This window comes from Plectropomus leopardus, chromosome 10 (genome assembly GCF_008729295.1).
Source record: "Plectropomus leopardus isolate mb chromosome 10, YSFRI_Pleo_2.0, whole genome shotgun sequence".
Classification (NCBI taxonomy): Eukaryota; Metazoa; Chordata; class Actinopteri; order Perciformes; family Serranidae; genus Plectropomus; species Plectropomus leopardus.
The window spans coordinates 29254455-29279083 of NC_056472.1; the positions used below are offsets into that span (position 1 = coordinate 29254455).

The 24629-nt window shown below is 38.7% G+C and overlaps 2 protein-coding genes across 3 annotated transcripts in view; both read right to left on the reverse strand.

The window, feature by feature from the left end:
• The window catches only part of tbx15 (T-box transcription factor 15), a 47782-nt gene extending 42664 nt beyond the window's left edge, over positions 1-5118 (reverse strand). The window contains exon 1 of one of the 2 annotated variants that reach the window (XM_042494736.1): positions 4250-4825. In XM_042494736.1, coding sequence (XP_042350670.1) covers positions 4250-4436 — 187 coding nt within the window. In that variant the 5' untranslated portion in view covers positions 4437-4825. Of the gene's footprint in view, positions 1-4249; positions 4826-5073 lie in introns of those variants that run through there. The other variant, XM_042494737.1, reaches the window with a different exon arrangement.
• A 7853-nt stretch (positions 5119-12971) lies between these two features.
• Positions 12972-24629, reverse strand: part of wars2 (tryptophanyl tRNA synthetase 2, mitochondrial) — a 30453-nt gene continuing 18795 nt past the window's right edge. The window contains 5 exon segments of the mRNA XM_042494873.1: positions 12972-13408; positions 13411-13755; positions 18163-18281; positions 20841-20923; positions 22801-22881. Coding sequence (XP_042350807.1) covers positions 13308-13408; positions 13411-13755; positions 18163-18281; positions 20841-20923; positions 22801-22881 — 729 coding nt within the window. The 3' untranslated portion in view covers positions 12972-13307.

Sequence of the window (24629 nt, forward strand, 5' to 3'; positions counted from 1 at the left end):
ACACACACACACACACTTACACACACACACACACACACACACACACACACACACACACACACACACACACACGGGTCTGAACCAGGAGCTGCATGTAGGCCTGCGTGTGTTTTTGGACATGTTCATCTAGCGTCAGAAAACAAGAGCATCGAGTTAATGTGACGGTTTTCTTTCAGTTTCCAAGCTGCTGTTTTTGTTTTGAACGCTGGATGAATAAAAACTGACATTTATTGATGGACAAAAATTCGCCCACTCAGCAGAACGCGCTGCCCAGTGGCATCTGCTGTGGTTACCCCCCCCGCTCCACACACACACACACGCGCGCGCGCGCGGCACGGGGCCTGCATCTTGCGGTTAAAGGCTCCCAATCAGCTCATGCGAGGCCTCATTAAAACGACGCTAACATCCAAAGTCGGCCACTAATCGGTCTGAATTGAATCACATCAGACTGTCCTCTGTGTCACAGCTCACATGCAGTCACACAAACAGCAGCTCCACACAGCTGGAGGAGGCCTGAAGCTCAAATGCACATATTATTACGGAGAGAGAAAGTGTTATTAATAATGTTATATAAAGAGGCATTTGATCGGAAATGTTTATTTTTGTGGTGGTGCTCCTTTAATGGAGAGCTTTTATGAATTAAATGTATATAATATTAAGATGTAAATTTTAAACTGAGGATCAAATACATTTATAGATTTCCAGTTCTTAATTGTCTACATTAGATGCCGCTTGCTGGTTTTACTGATGTTGAGTTTTTAAACTTGGAGCTTAAATTAAGATACATTTCGGACATGTAAATCATCTTTATCATTCATCTGACGTGCCGTTTTATTTGTTTCTATCAGGTAGAAATTTCTATACCTGATTAAGAATATCTAACTTTTTCCCTATTTTCTTAAACCTGGTTGTGTTTTTAGCCAACCATTGCTCAAACCTGCTGAGCTTTATTTCCTTGCAAAACGTTTCCAAACACACAGGCTGAAATTCTTGGAAACCCTTGAAAAAAAATCAATCTCATCTGCAGTGTTTCCATTTGATGTTCAGGCGAAGAAATAAAAAAAGCATCTCATCTTGGATACAAGCATCTGAATAAGTGTTAGCACCACATGCATTCAATGAAGCGCTACAAGCAGATACTGCATGTGATACATTCACACAGCATGGAAATATTTTGTTTTCACACTTTATAAGCTCTTGCGAGGAAACTTAAAAGTTCATGAGGTTAACACATTCGAGATTTGAGTTGTTTAATATTGCAAATGCTAAACTTCTTAAGCTGCAGCCATATTATTAAGTGAGATCGTCCTTTTTGGGGAAGTTTGTTGTATTTAATGAAGTCGCTGCAGATTTCTGAAGTGGACAGTAGCAACCTGTCAACCATGAAATCAGTGAGTAACCCTATCCACGCAGTGAGAGCACCTGTTTCCACACTGATGGACACCCGGCAGTTAAAAGCTTATGTACACATCTCTTTCATCAGCAAGTGAGCTTCAAGTAGACTAAGAAACGACTGTTTAGAGCAACATTCAATGGAAGCGTTTTAGTATGTTAATTAACAGATGCCTGGTCAGGTTTCGGGTGTTTGTTGCAAGTTATTTCTTGTGCGTAATCTGTGCGTAAAAGCGAAAAGTGTCACCTTGTAAATCACATAGTTTGGGTCAGGCCTTTCATAACTGGCATTAAATATTAAGTTATACTAGCTGCAGTTCAACTTGTTAATTAATGTATTAAACGGTGAATGTTATGGAGATGTGGTTGTTTTGTGAGGTCTAACAAAACTATTTTTTTTCTGCGCTGCCTGACCTGTTGAGCTCTCGCAGGCAGACCGTTAAATGCGCGCCTGGTCCAGAGCCCGCGCCTCTCTCAGTCCTGCCCTTGTCTCTGAGGCTAATAAACGTGTTATACGACCAGTCGGCTTCCAGCCTCGCCTGGAGTTGAGTAAAAATAAAATCACTCCGTTAAGGATTCCTCTAAACCACATAATCTGACCACAGAGACTCGCTGTTCTCGGTCACCGCCGCCCGACGCGCCAAATCGGAGGCTTTAGGACCCGAGCGGGGACCCGCTGAACCTGCCAGGAACCTTCCTGCTAATGAGCGGGACCAGGGGGGGCGAGGAGCCGGGAAACTGGGTAATTCACTGAGCCACAAATCCTAAAACTCCCAAAACTGGAAGAGGGTGAACACAGAAACTTTCTAAATGACTGCAGGGTTTAATGATGTCAAAGACTTAATTTCTGTGGATTAAAGTTGACCTTTTAAAACGCGCACAAACAAGCTGTTTGCCATTAGTAACGCTGTAATCAACGCTTAGTCTCACCTCTCTCATTTAACTAAACTGCAGACAGTTCAACAATATCAACAACAATCCTCCCGGGAGACATCCGAGAACAGATCCCCCCTCTTTAAATCCTCCTCCCAGCAATTTACTTGTTTTCCATTTTCTGCTTTCCATCAGACATTTTCAGAGCAGAGAGGAGCCGTGCGTGAAGGCGCTGCGCCCCGGAGGTCAGACTGCAGCAGGCAGCGGGACTCAAAGACTGTCTGAGCGGCACGCAGAGGTCAGCTTCATCTCTGCGTCTCTCTGCACTCCTACATTTACATCCACCAACATATAATTTGTTTATTTAAAGACAAATTTAATATTTAATTATGAACAACTGTCCTTTTTGGATCCACAATTCTCACTGAGTTAGAGGATTTACCAAATTTAAAATTTTGCAAGAGGACAAGTAAACTTTAAAATTACTTGAAGTGAATTGGACTTTTCAAACAAAACTATTTTTCTTTATCTGTGGCACGAGCAGGACGCGCAGCTCTGTATCAGTCAGTTTATAAATGAAGTTTATATGCGTCGACGTCTCAGCCTGAAAGTTAAAAGTCACTTTAGGACCGTCAGTGAAGGCGCAGCAGGCTTATCTCTTTATGATCAGTTCATCTTTAAAATTTGAGTAGTTTTACATGAAAAAGGCAACATGCATAACTGAATTACACTTGTAGCTAATTAATTCAAGGCAGTAGTTAGTTTATGCTAAAAATCAAATTATGACATTTAAGGTGATGCAAATACGCTGTGAATTTAAAAGAAAATGCCCAAAAGATACACATTAATTGCTATCATGCCAGCACAGTAAAAACAAAAATAAATCCCCTTATCGCTTGTTGTAAATATTTTAAATACAAAAGTGCTGAAACAGCAAAATATTAAAACTTATTTTCTATTTATTTTTACGATTCGTCATTTCTTTTTTTACACTTAAATGAAACTATCTTAATTGTTGTTTCTCTTTCAAATTTTATTTGAACATGTTTTATTTCCTGTAACATTTTTACATGTGCCATGAACCACTGCTGCTGTGTTTGATTTCTTCACATTTTACACGGAGTTTGGACTGTTGTTGATTTCTCACAAAATAACTGATTATTCCATAAATGGTCAAGTTTTTATAGTTTACCTTATCAATTCTCTGTACGCTGTGCGTCTTGGAAAATTATGCTTTTTCTGTGTGTGGTGCAAAAAGGACACGTTTATTCCAAAGTTACTGCAATTGCAGGGACTTGGTGTTATTTCCTAACAGAGGATAATATATTGAAAAATGTCTGAAATTTGTTTATCTTTCAGAATTAAACCCAGGGGTTGCTCGCAATAGCAGCGAGCCGAGGCCTCCCTGCAGGCCTGCAGCCAAACTGAGACTGAAACAACCAACGTCCAAACATCGAAACAACTCCGACTCATTTTGACTCCTATTTAAGGTGTCACTTATATGTTATTGCGGGAGACACCGGTCCGGGTCAAAACCTGGACAACCATGACTAAAACACACATCTAATCACTGAGCCTGAGGTTGAGTCATAGAATCTATTTTAAGGTGTTTTGATTGTTTCATCTTTTTCTGATGCCATTTTGCTCCTTGAAGGATTTTTCTTGATGCATATTTTGTGTTTTATTCCTGAGAGTTGAGCAGCGTGACTGATTTTCTCTACATGCGTCATGCTACAACAGTAAAACTGTCTTCTTTGTTTAACCGCGCTGCAGCAAAGCGGAACCACTGATCACAACTTAAAAAGTCTCCACGTTCACGCAGAGCTCGCGGAGCCTCTACAGCTACGTGCCCTGTCGCCCTGTCGCGGGCTGGGTCATTGGACGTGGAGCCATGTTTTGACTCGGGACTTTGCTTCGCGCTGCAGTGATTTAGTAACAGAGCTCCGCACATGTGAGCGGTGTGGTGCATGTTCTGCGCACTGACCCGGGTCCATATCCAGACAGTGCGCCGGGTCCTCTCCGTCCGTGGCGAGGCTCTCCATGGACAACTCCAGCTCCTTCTCCTCCCAGCCCCGCAGCTTCCTCTTCTTGTTGGAGCCGATCAGGGCTTCCACGGAAAAAGCGTGGGCTCTCGAGCTCAGAGCTGCGGCAGATCGCCTCCTTTCACTCATTTCTCTCAAATCCACCCGAAGGGGGGGACGCGGCGAAAAACCCACTCCGTCCGTCCAACGCAGTGAAGCAAAACAGTGAAAAATATGCACACGTCAGTGTTTACAGCGGGGCGCAAACTCACCAAGTGTCCAAAGTAATCCCAACTGTGACTACAAACGCCGCGTCAAACTTTTGGGGGCAGACTGTGCCATCCTGGCTGCGCGTGAGCTCGAGTCCGGGAGGATTGACAGTTTGGATGCGGTCTGCCGCTTTGCGCGTCTCTCCGTCCTTCCACTCCGCGTCTTTCTTTTTCTCTTTCTGTCCCCCCTAACTTCTCGCTGATTGATACTCACTTCTGGAGGAGTTTTTTTCAGGCGCAGAGGGGGCGGCCCTCCTGCAGCCTGTCAAACCCGCGCGACCAATGAGGAGTGAAGAAAGAGGGCGACGCAAAGTGTTTGGACCAATAGCGGCGGAGGGAGACGCGCGTCCTGGAAGAGGAACCGGACTGAAACAGACTAATGAACCGACTCCATAATGCAGCACATGGAAAAATACATTATCGTATTATGTTTTCTCTTATTCAGCTTTAAGCGCAGATTTCACAATCAAAATATTAATAAATAATGTTGGTCTAAAGTACATAACGTATTGACTGACCTCACCAATCCCCCTGATGCCTCCTCTTTGACTCTCAGATCCTGCAGCTTTACTTCTCCTCTCAGGGTCGTCTATCCAGGTCTGAGGCTGTCCGCCGCGGCTCTCACCTCCCAAACATCCCAAAGTCATTTTAATATCCGTCTTTTCACCAAGCGCGTCTGAGCCGCTGATTGCATCATTACCAGGGACTGTAACGGTCACATCACGGCTTCATTGTGTCGGCCGACAGCTGAGGAGGCAGAGCGGACAGGTGGGCTGATCTCAGAGCTGCACGGAGGGACACAGAGAGGAACAACAAGATTAGAGAGTGAAATAGTTAAACCATGCTCGGCTTACTGAGCGCTTTTTCCAGGTCAGTTACAGAAAATAAAAATATAAATCACCGATAATAAAGTGGTGAGTTTACACATCAGATTGAGAAAACTCAAAAGAAAAATATATACATATTTAAAATTTAGGCTTTAGTTAGCGGCCTGTCATTTGTTTATTCTATTACTCTGTTAATAGATTTTGTAAAGTAATTTATTAGGGTAGTCAATAATTGTATTAAAAAATATTGAACTCATGTCCGACTTCCCCCGTTTTTTTTTTTTTTAAAAAAAAAAACAGAGTTTTTTTTGCCCCATAAATATAACACATCGCTTTCGACACGAGGAATTTTTTTTCGATCATTAAATAACCATTCAATTATTTTAAAAATCGGAAAATAAGCAATTCTCTTCAACATTGTGTTGAAAAATTTAAAACAAAAATATTTTTAATTTTGTCGAATGGAATTAAGACCCCTTTCTAATGGCATGGAAGACTACTACTTAATATTAAAATAGAACTCTGCCATTAATCATTATATTAATATTAAGCCAAGTAGGCCAAAAATCTATTTCCGTAGCCCAATTTAACTCAAGAGGTATTAGGATAATAATAATTATTATTATTATTACTATTATTATTATTATTATTATTATTATTACGACACTACTAAAAATTTATTATAAGTAATATAATATAATAATATAAATAATATGAATACAGGTAGGCCTTATTGTTGCAAAAACTTTTGGTAAATCTCTGCTTGAATTGGTTTCCAAAATTCAAACATCTCTTTTTAAAACCAGCCGCTGTGCTGACTCTGTGTGCCGGCTGCATGTGGCCGTCTGCAGGCCTGATGCAGCAGGAAGAGGCGCGCAGACCGGAGACAAGCGGCTGATCAGTTTCTAAAACGCGGGAAGAAAATTTTTCACACATTTTCCGTCAGCGACCAAACGAAAAGACAAGGACAGAGAGGAAGCTGCTGCTGGTTTGATCCTTCAGAGGAAAAGACTGCAGGCCTGAAGTCAACCTGCGGGCGGCTCCTGAAAATAAAGCTAAAGGTCACCGCTGAGCATTTGTCTGACACCTTAAACGTGGATTATAACTCAGCAAAATGTTCAGGAACTGTGAGATCATCAGATCATCATATTTAAAACAACTAAAACAAACAAACAGACTATGATTGAATTAAAAAAATAATCGCAGTAATACTGTCAGGATTTTTTACTGACTGGCACAGCCTTTAAAAACAAATAAACGTAGCTATATATAAATATTATATAAATCCAGAGTTCTGTACTGACACGCTCCTACGGAAATATTGTATCATTTGATTTTTCACCATAAACAGCTTTTAACAGTTTCTTACGAAACTTGGCGTCATTCTGCAAAAAGATCTGTGCAGTAAATATGTGCATTTCTGGCCTTTTAAGGAAATAATGCGCACTAAGAGTTTTTGTTTTGAACTTAATAATTCAGTTCAGTTTATCAAGATCCAGATAGATCCTAACACCAGCATAGGGTCCGAAACATAAATTACGCAACTTATACAATAAAAAGGTACTAAATAAACATTTAAAAAACACAGAGTACAAAAGAGGAATAACACACTCAAAGAATAAACTGTAAAACACGAGATAATCTGGGTAAAATTAATGAGATTAAATATAATTTTTCATCTTTCTAACTGTAAGACGTGGATACTTATTTGTGTTGATTTTATGCGAGTAAACACTCGTGCGTAAAGTAAACAAGTAAATATTTAGTGTGCGCGTGTGTGAGAGCACAGGAGGCTGGTTTTAAATCCATGTGGGAGGAAACTCGTTAAACACGGGCAGTTAAAACTAAAAACCAACTGTTTGCCGTTTGGATCCCAATTATAGCCTCGATGGCATCTCATTCACCCAAAAAACTAGAGCAGGAGGAGCGCGTCTGAACTCTTTTTAATCAGATAAACATCTCCAGAGGTTTAGATAAGATGTTTTGATGAGCTTGAGTGCTTTCAAAACACTTTCTGTATTCATCTCGCAGAATTTTTTTTTTTTTTTTTACATTGTAAGTCTCAAAACAGGCAGTTTTGTTTGAATTTTTTACTAAACTTTTACGCACAGACACGTTTGCTTTCTGACCTCATCAGCAGACAGACACGTGGGCGGAAACAGTCAAACGCGGCGTTAATATTCAATTAGAGGAATGAAGCGTTTGACCCCGGCTGACCCCGCGGGGATAAAGTCTGCGGTAAAGCATCCAAACTGACAGCAGCTCTCTGGCTGTTTCAGCACCTCCCGCACCGGGACAAGGACCGCGATCCCCCGCGCAGGACCCCAAATATAGAGCGGAGAGAAACTGCACGAGCCACTGAAGGAGCTGTAGATGTGGTCAGTGTTGGGCCCGCGTGCAAAGATCCTAACATTCATCTGACACTCATTTTTAGGCAAAAAATGCTAAATCAGCAGCAGAGACCATTAGTTTAAACCTTTGAAACCCGAGCAAAACAGGCGTGATTTCTTTAAAATAAAAATAAGAATAAAGAAGGCAACGAGCAACTTCACCAGAAGTTACTCAAAAATCAGTAATTAAAAAAATAAATAAATAAAAAGTTAGAAAATTACCTGAAAATCAGCAATAAAAAAGTGGGAAAATCACGAAAAATCAATATAAAATATTTTGAATAAATATGAATAATGATAATGATAAAAGACATATTTTTCCAAAACATACCTTTAAATATATAATGACTATAAATATATTTTGTTATTTTCTCTATTTTCTTTTGGCTAATATTCAGGTCTTTTTTGTCATGTTTTACCAATTTTCATGCAATTTGCAGGACACCTCATACTAGCTTACCTGGTTTTTAGTTGGCTAAACGATATTTAACCTATTTGCTTGTGAAAGGCATCTGAACACAGCACAAGAAGACGGATGTCGACCCAGGTTTCAAAGGGTTAATTGTGCATTTAACGACAAAGCATGTAATTGTGATGACTATGAACAAAAGGTCAGAGTTCACCCGTTAATGCCTCACACATCACGATTCATACGAGAGGTGCGAAATGACAACAAGAAATAAGCCCGTGGTTCTCTTTTGTTAAACGCAGTTTGAATTATTTGGCAACATGAGAGATATTTCTATAAATGCAAATGTCAAAGTTACTAATCAATAAACACCTTACAGAAACTTATGAAAATATCTTAAATTTAAAATAAACATAATAAAAAAAATATAAAAGGTCAAAACACAGAATAATTATAACAATAATAAAAAATCCAATAATGACTAGAAAGGTTTTGTAACGTCGAAAAATGTAATAGACTTTAAACGGATGTTATGCAGGTGTGATTATAAAATGAAAAATATCATGCAGCTAAATGGGAAGGACACAAGGTGAAGTGGTTAACATTTTTTAACCAACAGACATCACCATGAAACTTCCCCGGCTGATTACTTAAATGACATTTTTATGCTACAAGTTTTATGAAATGTTATGTTAACACATGTAAATGAATCATCGTCTAAATAAATTTGCGCTCTTTGCATTAATTTCCAGAAGAGAAATCCGAACTAAAACGAAAACGTGTATTTTTGACGTCTTCTCTGAAAGAGGACGTTATGGAAGCAAAATAGCCCAAAATCAAAAAATTGACTAGTGCATAATTTCAGCTTTAGTGTCTCGACTTAAATAGCATATTGTATCCTGATTTTTCGACTGAAAATAAAATATTTCTTTAAATAAATAAATAAAATTATACTGAATTGCCAGTCGGATTTCGGATGTGCGAGTTTTTTTGTTCTCATTGTTCTGCGATGTTTTTACTGAATTGATTTAGACACTAAACATCGACGCCACTCAGCTGCAGACGTATCAGAATAAAAACAACAAAGGGCCTCATCCCAGCTAAAGTCCCTGAGAGATTATTTTGGAGACATTATGGCCACAAATATAAGAAAGAGAAATCACTTAGTGTTTCCTGGTGTTGTGAAATGTTCACATCATTGTTGTATAGAGAATATGTTCTGTCCTGTAATTATGTTTTGATATATTACAGTTTTAATTTTCTTGACAGAAATGTTATTGTGCGCAGTTAAGAAGGTGTACCGTCACTGTCAAATAAACAAAACAAAATAAAAACACTAAAAACATAACCTCTATCTCTCTCTCACATATAAATATATATTCACTTCTAAAAAATGTGTGTAAAACGCGCATGATTCATGTTAAACTAAGCTGTTCCGTGTAAACAGGCGGTAATGTGTGGAGGTTAAGAGTCTTTAGGTTTACTGGCTTCCTTTTCTGCTCGCTGCATGGACTCAAGTTCAACGCGAGTAAAAAGTCTCGTTTTTACATTTATTTGTCCTCTAACTGTAGCTGTTTCCATTTACCCCAATTTCTTTAAAAAGTAACATTTATTACGACTCCATTAAAGTTTTTACCTCTGCGCATAAAACGGTTCAGTGACGGTGTCGCTTTCACATTAAACCCGCTCATTATCTATCACTGAAGTCTCACTTTAAACACACACATGTATTTGTCATAACGCTGCGGTCCCAACAGCTCGCGGTGATTTACAGCCTGCTGCTGTGTGTGTATATGTAGTCTATATATTTTTATTTATACTCTGTCAGCTGCTCGAGCCAGCAGGAAAAAAAGAGACGGGGCAAAGGGAAATAAGCGGAGCGAGGATACCGCTCTGTTCCCAGGTAAACACCGGCATGGAAAAACCTGCACAGCAGGGCCCAGATCCACATACTCTGATACTCTGTGTGTGTGTGTGTGTGTGTGTGTGTGTGTGTGTCCCTGCAGGGATATTAAGGGACTACAGAAGTGCATTTTCAATTAGAGAGTGTGTGTGATGGCGGGGAGCAGAAATTTAACACTCTACAAGAAGAAACAGCAGGAGGAGGATGAACTGTGGGGGGAGTGTGAGAACAATAAAGAGGGGATGAAGGCTAACTAAGACAGAAGGGAAGACCATCATTAAAGCAGAGAAAGGTGAGAGAAGAAAGGATGAATGAATGAGGAATATATATATATATATATATATATATATATATATATATATATATATATATATATATATATATATATGTATTTATTATTTGTACATTTTTATCAGTTTGGTGTTACTGCCTGTCCTGAAACTTTGATCAGTTATAATCTTTATGTATGATCATTGTTATTTAAACAGTAGTATAATCTGAAGCTGCATTTGGCTTCTGTTACAATGTTAAAACTTTTTTAATTCTGTCTTTTTTATGTGCAAATATAGTAAACTAAAGAAATGCAGGTGCAAAGTTGAAAGAATAGATGTATAAGAGCTAAAGATTAAAAAGAAAGGAGAAAAAACATACTATAGGGAGAAAGAATCACTCAACAAAGAAGAAAAAATGAAAGGGATGTTCAGATGAGACAAATGTAAGAAAGACAGGAATAACAGGGAAGAGGGATACATATGAAATGGTGGGTGAACTTCTAAGCACCAATTTGTGCCATTTCTGCATCATCACGTATGGTTTAAATTTTTTAAATTTGCTCAGCATAAATAAATCTGCTGCTGTCATGTTTTTATTTGTGGAGACAAATGGACGCTTTAAATATTAAGAGGGATGTGTCCGCACCAACTGATGCATTATTGTGTTCAGAACTTTAATGTTGCAGCTGATAAAGGTCAAAGTAATTTTTAATACTTTATATATTGCTGATAGCTTGTGAATTTAGCCCCTGGGATCAATAATTTTATCCTAATATTTCATAATTATTTGTTGATTATATCACAGAAGTTATTAAATTATTGCAGTGAAGTGAAATGTATAACACTGGCCTCTAAGATGTAGTGAAGTATAAGTAAAATGTACCAGAAAAGGGTAAACTCAAGTAAATGCCTATAAACTGTACTTTAGTACAGTACTTGGATATATAACACTTTTCATGACTCAAAGCGTTAAAAATTAGTGTGTGTGTGTGTGTGTGTGTGTGTGTGTGTGTGTGTGTGTTGATTCATTCAATGTGAACATAACAGTTTGTGTACAGAGTATGCATCTGTGTCTCAAAAAATCAACAAAATCAATCTTAATGAATAAATTATCAATGAAAAAAGGATTAACTGAAAATATATATAAAAAAATCATGTATTCTCATTTATTTTGTCAAAAGACAAAACTGTGAAACGAGCAGGCACCATTAACAAGTGGATTCCCTGCTGACTATTCCCACAACACACACACACACTTACACATCCCCTCCATCACCTTAATGTCAGTGCTCAGAGTCTTGAGTTGAGTCTTTACCTCTGAACTCAAGTCTTTGACTCTTCCACTCCTCATGAGGCATGATGACGTGTCCTGAAGCGCCGGAGACCGTTTCCCTGCAGCAGCAGAAGATCAGCAGATGAGACAGTTATTCAGTCACTTATGTGACCTTCATGTATGAATGGTTTTCTGCCACCAGTGTGCTGTGAATGACATGCACTGATTTTGCAACAGTAAACTAATTTGTGATGCATGAAAAAAAAAGTGCAAGTAAACGGGAAACGAACACTAAAGATGATGCTCCACAGTGAACTTCAGTACAAAAACAAACAGGAGTAACTCACCTCTATTTGTGTTGAAGATCAGATTTTCAACATCATGACATGAACAGTGGTGGAATGTTACTACATTTACTCAAGTACTGTGCTTGAGTAAATGTACAAGTACCTCAAAATTTGTCAACGAATGTCCTGTGTTTTTTTTTTTACCGTGTTGGGCCCCTTTCCAAATTCAGACTTTTTTTTTTGTGTCAATGAACACAGTGCCAGCGAAACTCTTCTGAGTTCTTTTTTTCCTCAGCAGCAGTTTGTGGCATTTGAGTTGCAGGGTGGATAATCGATCTGTCGATCCAGTCAGACCTGATCAGATCAGATCGATGGATTAGAGGAGCAGCTACAGCGGCGAATGAATGCAGACTTTTAGACCTAACGCAATTAATGGTTAAGTTTCACTTTCACTGCATCAGCATCCTGCTGCTCCGCCTGTGCCCAGAGTACGCTCTGCGCTTTGAGAGTGTTGTGCAATGCATAATCAAACGGTGTATATTAGCGCTGCTAATGAACAGTATAGCTCTAAAAAACTTATATCAATTTGTGGCGGTAGATGTTTTGTTTGTGATGGTCTGACAGATATAAACGAATGTGTGGGAAATCAAAACATCACGATGAGAAAAAGACTGATTTAAGACAGCTCGGACTGAGTTTTATGACCACCTCACACCAAAGTTTGAGATCACAGGAGTGTCCACCAGCTGAGGTAAAACTCTCATTGATTGGTGCGAGGCCAGCATTATTTACACACATCTGTTTTAAATTTTTTGTTACTACCTGTTTGTCTTTGTTGGTGCGGATTTCATGAATCCAATCTCATTCGAATTAAAATTTGCAAACACTGAGCTGCCAGTGTGAACAGGTAAGACATCCTGTGAACTTGCATTTGAACACTGAGATCAAATGCTGCTTAAATGCTACCTTTTTGAATAAGCACCCTTTTCATTATTTTGGCTGGGAACTGTTAGCACTGAGGACAAGACAAAATATTGAAAAAAATATTAAAAAAGACAGTTTGTTTGGTATTTAACACGTACAGCCAAAACTCAAAAGATGAAATAAATAAGTCACGATGTTGGCCGCGTTCAGACCAACATTACCAAGACACAGCCCCCTCACCGACATCAACGAGACAACTGCACAAGGTTAAATAAAAGGTCATCTGTCTTTCTGTCAGTCAGTCTGTAGTCTGTTACTCTGCAGCTGAGTCTGTTCCATGTTGCTTTCAGCACATTTCATGATCACATGAGTTACATTCCTTTAATTTCCTGGAGCTGTAAACAGTCTTTGGAATAAAATCTGATATCAGCAGCAGAGGGGAAGGCCTGCAGGCTAAATGTGTCCCCTCAGCAGAGCCCCACTCTCTGTCGGACGTCTCTGAGGACCGGAGCAGCCAGTTCTCGAGCCCTGCGAGTCCCCTCAGCCAGCACTCCCTCCAGGTGAGCAGGTCCGACCTCAGCCTCTCGATCTCCTCCCTGATGGGCGTCAGCCTCTGAATCACAGCCTCAGCGACGACGTTCTTATAGGCACCCGTGTCCATCCCTCGGGCCTGGGACACCGCCTCCTCCACGCTGATCATCGCCATGGCAGCGTGGATCGTCACCAGGTTAGACACGCCGGGCCGCGTCTTCGGGTCAAAGGTGACCTCTGAGGTGAAGTCAGTGACGGCACGGCGGACCTTGAGCGCGATGTCATCGGGAGAGTCTGTGATGGTGATCGTCGCAAGTTTCTGGGGGTCAGATTTGGACATTTTGGCAGTAGGGTCACGGAGGGATTTGACCTTTCGTGTGGAGCCTGACAGAGAAAATCAGATTGAGGAAGTCATTAGTGTGATGAAAAAAAGAATGTAAAGGACAATATTTCAAAATAAGACATCAAGCAGTTGAAGAGTTTGACACATAGCAAAATTGGACACGCTAATTTTCACACTTTTCCAGCGCAATGCTATAATGCACCGCGACAAAATACCGTCCATCTCAGAACAAGCAGCACTTGAACATGATTCAAAGTTATTCTGCACACAGTTTGAGAGAGAGACGAAACAAGTGAGAGATAATACAGAAGTATCCACTGCAACATATTTACATGGCTCAGCGCTGATTTCTACTGTTTACTAACCTGTGGTCCATTTGTGGAGCAGAACATGACACATCAATTTCAAAAAACAAAACAAAACAAAACAAAACAAAACAAAACAAAACATAGTATTAGATTTAGATCTTTTAGCAACATAGCAAATCAGACACAAACACACAAATATATATATACATATATATAGTTGTATTGGCATTTTTAAAACAAAGAGCACTTTTCTTTCTTTTTTCTTTTATTCTGTCCATAAATTTAAGGTAACTGTTTAGTGTAAAAATCACACACATACTTGTTTATTGATGCTGCAAAGATATTTCTGTGGAAAATTTTAATATTTTTCAAGATTATTTAAAATATCCTCAGCTGGACTTTAGTGGGTTAATTTCTCCTTAAAAAAAATAAATCTTCAATTCAGATGTGAATGAAGCACTGGTCTAATCTTGTTTCTCTCTGCGGAAGTAAAATGATGAAGGAGACTCCTTGAGCAGGAACAAACGAAGAATTATAGTTTTCATTACTGCTGACCGGTGTGTGTGTGGATGTGTGTGTGTGTGTGTGTGTGTGTGTGTGTGAAATCGTCCCTGTGTGAAGCAGACGTATCTCGGTGTGAAGTGATGAGCAGACTACGGGAGCCCGGATTTCCTCTCCTGTCTTATTTATCAACCCCCGTCCTTCTGTCATCTTTTAAGCTCTGACTCTTTTTCTATCCCAAACTAAAAGTCCACATCCGTCCCATGTGCTACATCCTGTTTAGCGGCCCCGAGACGTCCGTATTTCAGGCAAATTAAAAAGTCTCTGGTTCTGTTTCAAAGGGAAAGCTGCCAGTCACCACCTTCCCTTTGCCAAAAAGAAGAAATGAAGATGGGATCGGCTGGTCTGAGCCAAACACACACACACACACACACACACACACACACACACACACACACACACACACACACACACACACACACCTCCCTGAAGTCATCTCGAGGACATCCCCCCAAGTCTATTATCACTCTATTATTCTGATACAAGAGGAGGAAAATATTTCTTTAATCAAAGCTGCGCTGCACACATGACTGACTCCATCTCGTGCTTTTATGACGCCGATAATCAAGGAGATGAAAAGGAGGGAACATGTCAGCCATGTGTGTGTAAAACTGGAAAACACAAAGTAATCATTTCAAAATAAAACTGTTATATTGTCATATTGGGTGTGAAATGGCCTCATATTTCCCTTAAACGTAATTTGTGATTTGGATGTCAATGTTGTTTTTTCTTTAAATTTGACCTTTATTTTGGCTACGTCTCCTCTTTTGCAAAGGAAACGTGGCCAAAATCGCTGCAAACATAGTAAAAAAAAAACAACAAAAAAACAAAGCCAAGGACTTTGGAGCCAGTTACAAATACAATCATTTTTCATAGAAATTAAAAAGTCTTGAATTTGGTCAGCAATTCCAGTTCCCTCTACTTAATTTCCTTCTACATATGATTCAGAGGGATGGAAATAGAAAACAGGAAAGCTTTCTTATTCATCATTTTCCAAAAATTAGCAACAGACAGCAAATACACATTTTGTCATGTGAGGTAATGATTGTACAATGTACAATTGTAAAATGAACTCCGTGGAATAAGTTTGCAGAGGGGCACATCTGAGGATTAGAGGTTAAGATGCCGACCGAAAACCATCGTCATTTGTTCAAATCCAACAACGATCCTGTGTTGCATCCTGACTTCTCTCCCTTGTTTCCTGTCATCTCTATACTGCTTTTGTTAACTATGAGAAGCATAAATTGTCCAAAAAAAGTGGAAAAAAATAGAAAACATTAAAAAGATAAAACAGAAGTAAACCAAAATTGGACCTCTGAAAAACATGCAGCTGCTGACATTTGTCTCTTTGCTTTTTTTTCTTGTTCCAGTTTGTCTGCTGGACAACTGTTGATGACGTTACATCATCATCCAGATGTTTCCAACACATGAAACTGATGTTTAATGATAGAAATCACTGGTGTCAGTGCCTCCAAATCAAGTCACAGGGAGACCTCTCCCAATGACTACTTTTGTTTGATGATATTTTGTCACAGAAATAATTTTGAAAAACAACATCATGGTCATTTTTAATCCAATCCAATTATTAGCGGCACTGTGATAAAATACTTATAAAGGTTAATGTCCGGGAAAACCGGGCTGTTTAATCCGGCTTCATATTTGCTAAAATGCTGGTATATATAATATAATATAATATAAACAGGCAAGCAAACACAAGGGCAATATTGTACGCATATGGACAATCCCCCCATCTTTTTTGCTGACTTCGATGAGTCAATCTTGTAATTTTTGACAAACCTAAACACAGGGGGCTTCTCTCTAAAGCTGCAGTTTTGTCATTCAGGAAAAAAAATCCACAGATGGAAAGGCGAAGACAAAATAAAAAGAGTGCAAGAGTGACTACGTCTGCAAAAACTCCCTAACAAGGTATTATTGTCTGTAATTGAATTCTTGAAATGTTATTTCTTTCAGTCAAGTGCAGTAAAGTAAATATAACATTTTTTTCAATGCATAGCAACTTGTTTGAAGTATTTTACAATTTTTTTTGGAGGGGGTTATTCTAGCAAAGCAATTATTTCTTGTTTCTGAACAGAGACCCTCATGTCTAGAAAACAAACAAAATAAGCTGATGTTTTTTTCATCTGGCTGAAATATTCTGACAGCTTTTTGACTTATTTTAAGACAATAAACTAAGTTATGGACAGAAATGAAGATGGAGGTTCGATTCAGAAATCAGTATCGCACTCTCTCCATTAAAATAAACAACTCACAGCTCCAACTCCAATTCCAAAAAAAGGTGGATGCAATGTTAAACCTAAATAAAAACATAACACAACAGTTTGCAAATCTTTCTCAACATGCAGTGGGAGAAAAAAAGTATTCAACACTTCTTTTTATTTAATTAAACATATTTCTAAAGCTTTTTATTTTATAGTATTAACTCAAAAAACTACAGCGATATAGAAATGAAACATTTCAATCTCTACAAATTCTGTGCAATCAAGTGGAACGACACCAAAGAAAATTATTGAACGCAGAAACACAGAAATGTATTAACACCTGGAGAAGCCTTTGGTCACAATGCACGCTTCTTTGTTTAAAGAAGAAGAAGAAGCTAATGGATTTTGGCCCTTTCTTCCACACAGACCCATCTTCAAATATGGCAGATTTTGGGGCTGGGTTTGTGAATCTTAACAAGGAAATTCCACTTTCAAAACTTAGACAATTAGTATCCTTAATTTCTAAAATGCTTACTGAGTGTTGTCAAAGGAAAAAGTGATGTAACACAGTGTTAAACACACCGCTGTCCCAAACTTTCTGAAACGTGTTGCAGCATCAAATTCAGAATAAGTGCATGTTAAAAAAACAACAATAAGGTTTATCAGTTTGAGCATTAAGGATCTTCTCTTTGTACGCTATTCAACTGAACACAGGTTGAACAAGATTTGCATTCTGCATTTTTAGAAAGAGTTCCCACGTCTTTTGCAATTACAGTTGTAAAATGTAAAAAGCTTTTTTCCATGTGAAAATATAGAAATTCTACAAAAGGTTTGCAAAAGCACATAAATCCTGCCGATCAAAAACTAGGTGCTAGAAAAGGGATAATACACTAGATGAAAAGAACAGAGTCCGCACAGTAGATTCTCCATTAATACTTAATTTAATTACTGCCAAAGTGGCGTTTTAAGCGACACACTTTTTCATCAGACCAGGTATAAAAGTATAAAACTGAGCTATAAATTCTATTCACAGTCAAAGAGCATTTACAGGGTGATATCTAATCTAAACTGCTGCTAATAATAACTGATTTTTTTGTGTTTTAGAGAAGATTAATGAGTCATTTGAGAGTTTTTGTTCAATCCAAATGAAATCACTAAATATTTTGTGCATTAAAATCAAAATGGAAAGCTACTGAATACCTGAAATTTATTTTATTTTCAGTCACTGGCCTTTAAAAGCACATATCTGATTTAATCCTAATGTGTGGCTGTGTGTGTGTGTGTGTGTGTGTGTGTGTGTGTGTGTGTGTGTGTGTGTGCTGTCGTGTCTGTAAATGTGTGTGTACGATTGTGTTCTTACTGAGCAGGGCGCCGGGTTCAGGGAACATGTCTCCGTAGCGGTGGTTGAAGATGCGAGCCAGATCCTGAGCCAGCTCTAAATGCTGGACCTGATCCTCTCCGACGGGGACGTGAGTGGACCTGAGAGACAAACGCACAAAAAACCCCCAAGATTCTTCAGTTTCTGACAGTACGGAAAATACCAGAGGGACGTCAGGCAAACTAGAGGCACTTTGGAGCGACTGCAGGAGCTCTCTTCAGAGTTGGTTTTTTGCGACTGTCACCCGGGAGGAAGCGATCCATTAATATTGTCTTTGATAAAATCCAGAGTGCATTAGAGATGAGTTTCTCTAGCTTTTTTCACAGGAAATTAGACTCCGGCTGTTTGAAGGATAAAACAGAAACAGCTGAGGAGATAGCTTTTAAATATGTAGCCTCGGCTTTTAATTTTCACTGCGAAATGAAATCACTGAATTAATCTAACCACCAACTGATGTGATTACTAACTTGGCTCATATCAAAATCTTCTGACGCACCAGCAGCAAACAACACGTTGTTGCATCAGACAATTTCTCAGCACTAAAATCTGATTATAAGAATTCAGTGAAGCAAGTAAAACAGCTTGTTTACTGTGTTTAAAATGCATTAAGAAGTGTTAAAGGGCTGACTCGCACAAATCATGCCAAAACATAATGCAGAGGAGATAGTTTTGGTTTTATTTGTGCAGGTTTTGTGATATCTGTCTCTATGATGGAGGTGAATAAAATTCTATTTTTCGTCTCATATTTCTCTCCAGAAGCAACATCTTCTCTTCTCTCAATAAACCACAGAGCACACTGTTCACATCTTTATACTGAGGAAAATAGTCCCTATGAGAACAGCTGGCATGTGTTGTGGATTATCGAGAGTAACAGCGACAGAATATTGTTTCTGCAAGATGTTGCTGTGGAATTTTAAAACATACTTTTTTTTAACGTTTTACATGTCTTGTATTGGGGCAGAGGAGGAAAATTCAAAACCTGGATGAATAAAAGCTATTTGCAATGACAGACAAACAGATGGAGATTTATAATGCTGCTTATGTATTAAAAATATTTAAGTATGTTGCTATTTTATGTGTATCCTCAAAATAATGTTTTTGAGGATAAATCTCCCAAAGCACATAAAAAATATACAACTTAATGGTATGCTACTGTGTAGTTTTACTTCTACTTTGTTATTGGTTGCCGATGCAGACTTCACTCACAAAATAGAAAAAAATGCATTATTATTCATTAAACTATCCAGAATTTTATGAGCACTGGAGTCTCCACCATGAACAAGTTCAGTTAAAACTTTCACTCTTCGCTTTAAATAAAACTTTGTATTCAGGACTCTAACTGTGTGGTCGAGATAGTTTTACTTGAGAAAAAAATGTTTTTAGTACTTCTTTTATCATTGCAAACAGCCTACCATCATTACCAGTTAGAGGAAAGCTGAAAAGTACAGTGAGCCAGTGTTTCTGTGAGAGCGTCAAACGACTAAATTCTGGCTACTCACTGTCAGAAACAACAGTGAAATGCACTTAACAGTATTATTTTCTAAATAGGAGTATTAGTCGCTGCAGTTACAAAGTACAGCAGTGGTAATTTAATTACTGGAGGTATTTTGCAGACAATAACGTTATTAGCGTAATAAGTTAGCATGGCTAAGAAAAACATGCCCAGATCTCGACATGAAATAAATGTATGGAGAGAGAGCCCTGAAGCTCCGCCCCCGCTGTGGACCAGAGCGCTGTTTGCTTGTTTTTTTAAAGCTCATTATTATTGAATGACTTGCGTGTTCGAATTGCCCCACATTCAAAAATGCACATCCTTGGTCCCCAGCCATGCGTGAAGTAGATCAGATGAACAGTTCTTAAGATATAAAAAGGACATACAAACATATATAGATGGGTGATGAACTAAATTTTTAAAATTTCTTGAAAGAAAAAAAGATTATACTGCAGCGAATACAGAGTCTTGAGACTCAATCAATTAGTCAACTTAGTTGACAAGCTCAACAACAGTCACTCAATATATGAATCTGCTCTATGAAATAACACCTCTGCTCTCTTTTTTTTCTGCTTTTTCTTTTCTTTTTTAATATTAGCTGTTCCTGTTAGAAAAAGCTGTCAATACTTAAAGTTAATGTGTTTTTTAATTTTTTTTTAACTTAGATCTTACAGGAATATACTGCAGCTTCGTACAAAAGTCAATTGTTTTGCATTTAAGTACAAAAAGCAATCTGCTTTTGAACAGAATGGCCACAGATGGCTTTTGCAATAAAAATGATTGTGAACTATTTATTCTACAAGACAAATAAAACCACGCAGAAAGAACAGTGTGTGACCCTTTCCAAGAAGAGGAGCATATACCAACTGATAGGACAAAACATGTTCATAAATTTGGGTTGAAAAACAATGAACACATTCTTTAACAGGCTTTGGGGCTCAGATTTACTAGAGTGTGGAATTTGGCAATAAAAATAAACAGGGCAACAACAAATTATAAGACTTAGCAGCTTTGTCGATGATGCGAAAGAAACAATTTTCAATCCAGTATTATGAGATGCAATGGCAAACTCTATCTAACACACACACTCACTCACTCACTCACACACTCACACACTCACACACACACACACACACACACACACACACACACACACACACACACTCACTTGTAGAGGAGAATATCTGCGGCCTGGAGGACAGGATACGTGTAGAGACCAACACTGCCTTCATTTTTTTGTTTGCTCTTCATCTGAGTAAAAGATAGAAGAAAAGAAAAAAGTTGAGAAAAAGAAAAGAGTAAACACAAGCAAAGATAAAAAACGGACGGGGGAAAGACTGACTCAAGTTGACTTTTTCTTCCCCCGTGAAAGAGCCATTTTCACTTTTACGACTCATCGATTCTCAGACAAACGGGCTGCGGACGAGTTCATTTTTCCACCATGTTTGAGATCAACTCATGTGTTGGGTAAACAAAAGGTGTTTTCTACGCAGCAACCGAGACCGAGAGGAACTGGCTCGCTCGCTCGCTCCCAACATGTATTAAAGCTGCATGTGGTCGAAAGGAGAATAACAGTAATTATAACAGTTTTCTGGTGTAGAGAAACAAAACGATAAAACAGACAATAGGAATGTTGGAGAAATGCCGGAAATTCAGAGGGAGCGGAAAAATGGGAATGATTTTAATTTGCAACTATTAAACTGAAGTTAAGTGCAGACGTGGCGATAATTAAATCAACGTGATCGTGAAGTAGTGAGTGAGTGAGAGGAGATTCAACCTTTGATAGACATATTACATCAATAACAATCACAAGATACTAAAAAAAATGAGCCTTCTTCTGATTGCAGTTTGTTTGATAAAACATTTGAGAAATCTGAGCAGAATTTTAAAGCCAGTTTTTGTTGAAATAACTTGAAATAAATACTTTTCATCTCAAGCTGATGAGACGGTTCGTTGAAAACAGATCTGACCGAAATGAGTAACAGAATCAGAGTTGGACTCATCCATCAGTCAGTTCAAAATAATATTTGGCAGTGCTTCTCCAAAATGACAGTCTATACATTTTTAAAGAAGAATACATTTAGTCACATAAGGTTTTTTTTTGTACTCCTTTTGAATTTCAGTAAGTGATCTACAGCCGAATGATTACAAACAATCTTTTAAAGCTGCAGTTGGTAACTTTTATGAAAATAAGTCTCATTTCTTGAAACTGTCACTTTATCCACAAAGCCGTACATGAGAGATGTAATCTGTGAAAAAAAGCCATATTCCTCCGCCTCCTCATAGTGCTTCGCAACAACCAATCAGAGCCGAGGAGTCCCTAAATCATGTCAATCACTGCTAATGAACTGTCAAACTATGAAATATGAATCAAGATTGTTACTTCATTATCTTTTTTGAAAAGTTGTTTTCATAAATTACCAACTGTAGCTTTAAGCGACCAGCAGAAACTGTAACTCCAGTAAAGAACAGTGAGAGACGCACTGCAGTTTAAATACGTTCTTGTTTTGATGTTTGTTGTTTGAGGATTTTCGTACCCTCAATCTTCCATCCCAACGATGAGGAAATCAAAATGACACTTTATGAAAAGGTCCCTTGACAAATATTGAATTACTGATTTCAAACATTGTTTGTCTTTTAACATCTGAAGTGAATTTCTTTCTTTTTTTTTTTTTTTTTTTTTTTTTACATTTATTTATTACACATTTATGTTTTTTTTTTATTATTTGGTGATTATGGTGGTTAAAATAAAAACACTGTGGTAAGCATAGATTGATCTACAGATAATACAAATATAAAGTTGTAGTAACATACTCATCAAGTACACCACAGTGGTTTAATAAATATTAAGTTTAACAGATGTTTGTGGTGTTTCTTGTAAAGCAGAAATTCTCTGTTAATTGCACACATTTGAAATGTTAAAAGGGGGCTTGTGAAAACAGAATTAGATCATTTGGTACCTAAAACAGTCATTTTTTCATCACATTTAAATATATTCACAAACGAAGTCAGTGCGAACTTCCAAATGCTGCAGAGAAATAGAGAAAGAAGGAGGTAAGATAACACACACAGCTGATTACAGTTTGTGCATCTGTGCATGTGTGAGTGTCAGCTGAACAACGTCTAACCTTCCACTGCGGCAGATGTCGGAGACGGGGCATGCTGGTCAGACAGCCGAGGATCCAGGAGAGCTCAGCGTGCTCGGACACCTGCAGGGTGGACGGTGGGGTGAGAAAGAGGTGAGAGGTGGGGACACACTAACGTCACTGTCTGGGAAAAAGTATCTGTTATAATGGCTAAAAAACCAACACAAACACACACAGTGTCCCCCTGTCCCAAATGCTGTGTGGGTTTCACATATATTCTGGTCCTGTTTAGAGTGGAGGAGGGGAACCCAACCCACAACGAGGGGTCAACTTTACTTAGACCGGTTATAAAAAAGCACTAATTTTGGGAGATAAATGGAAGAAATCAAGTAATCATCAGATTACAGATAAATGGATGAGTTTGGCTGTGAGACAGGAGGGGGGGTGACTCCTTAGCGCCTCTGAGTGGCAGAGAAGAGTACTGCTCCTCCCCGTCTGTCCACCTGACTCCTCACACACAGGTGCACCTGCCGACACCTGAGCTCACTATGAGAACTGACAAGTTTCAACCAAAAATGACTAATATTTATTTTTTCTGATAATAACAGAGTGTATTCAGGTGGTGGCTGTTGAGATGTTTTTTGCCATTTGTTATAAATGTTTTTTTGAAATGTTGTTAATATTAAAGACAGAACAGGCCGTATGGATGGAAATTTGACTCTTGTGCTATGAGCTTTTCTCACACAAACATAAGAATCATTTATCAAAACAACAACACCACCTTTGTTTTACACATTAGTATGAAATTTTGGGAATCAATGACATCAACATCATACAGTTCTGGACCCTGAATCAGCAGTGATTAAAACCTCAAAACTTTTTATTTTTTTTTTTTTTTAAAGAAGACACTTAAAAGATTTTAAGGACTTCAAGACACCCTGCATGTAGTGTGGCTTGTGCATCTGGCCGTGGCAAATTAACTCCATAAATGTATCCGCTTTCATGGAGGCTGTCCTGAATGTGAAAAAAATCTCTCTCTCTCTGTGTGTGTGTGTGTGTGTGTGTGTGTGTGTGTGTGCAGGAAATATCCTGCAAATTAAACTTTATGGATACTGGCTATATTGCCATCCCCTCTTTCTCAGTGTGAAGTCAACAGCAGACAAAGGGGACATAAAGCAGGATTTCGGGCGAACATGCAGGGGGCCGGTGTTCATTACACACTGCCGACAGACAGGAGATGGGACAGATGTCGATGACAGCGCAGGACGGGATGGATATGGTTCTGAAGTGTAATAAAACGCCGATATTTAAAAGCTCTGGAAGAACAAGGCCTCCATTCATGCTGCATGGCAAGAACGCGCTGCAACAAGAGATATGCTGATGTTACGGATCATGAGGGCATTACACTGATAGTGAGTTCACAGTTGGCCCCTCGCAGTAAATCCACTTCTCTCATCGATATAAAACCCAGAGGATTCATAGATCTGCTGATTCATCACTTCCTTTCTGATACCTCTGACTTCAGCTCGTCACCAGATCTGTTCCTTTTTTTTCTTCAATGAAGTGGAGTATTTTCTTTGGGCGGTCGTTGTATTTTTACATGTGGAGCAGGCGTGTTCAACAGGAGGGTCGCCTCGCTGCCAAGTTATGTGGCATGAAGCTAAACGGGAATAAAAATAGGACTGTGAGTGTGTGTGTGTGTGTGTGTGTGTGTGTGTGTGTGTGTGTGTGTGTGTGTGTGTGTGTGTGTAGGAGGGGGCAGAGAAACACAGATGGACTCACACTCTTTCTCTCACACAAACACACACACTTCAACTCCTAAACTTGTGAGCAAGAACAGAAAACACACACACACACACACACACACACAC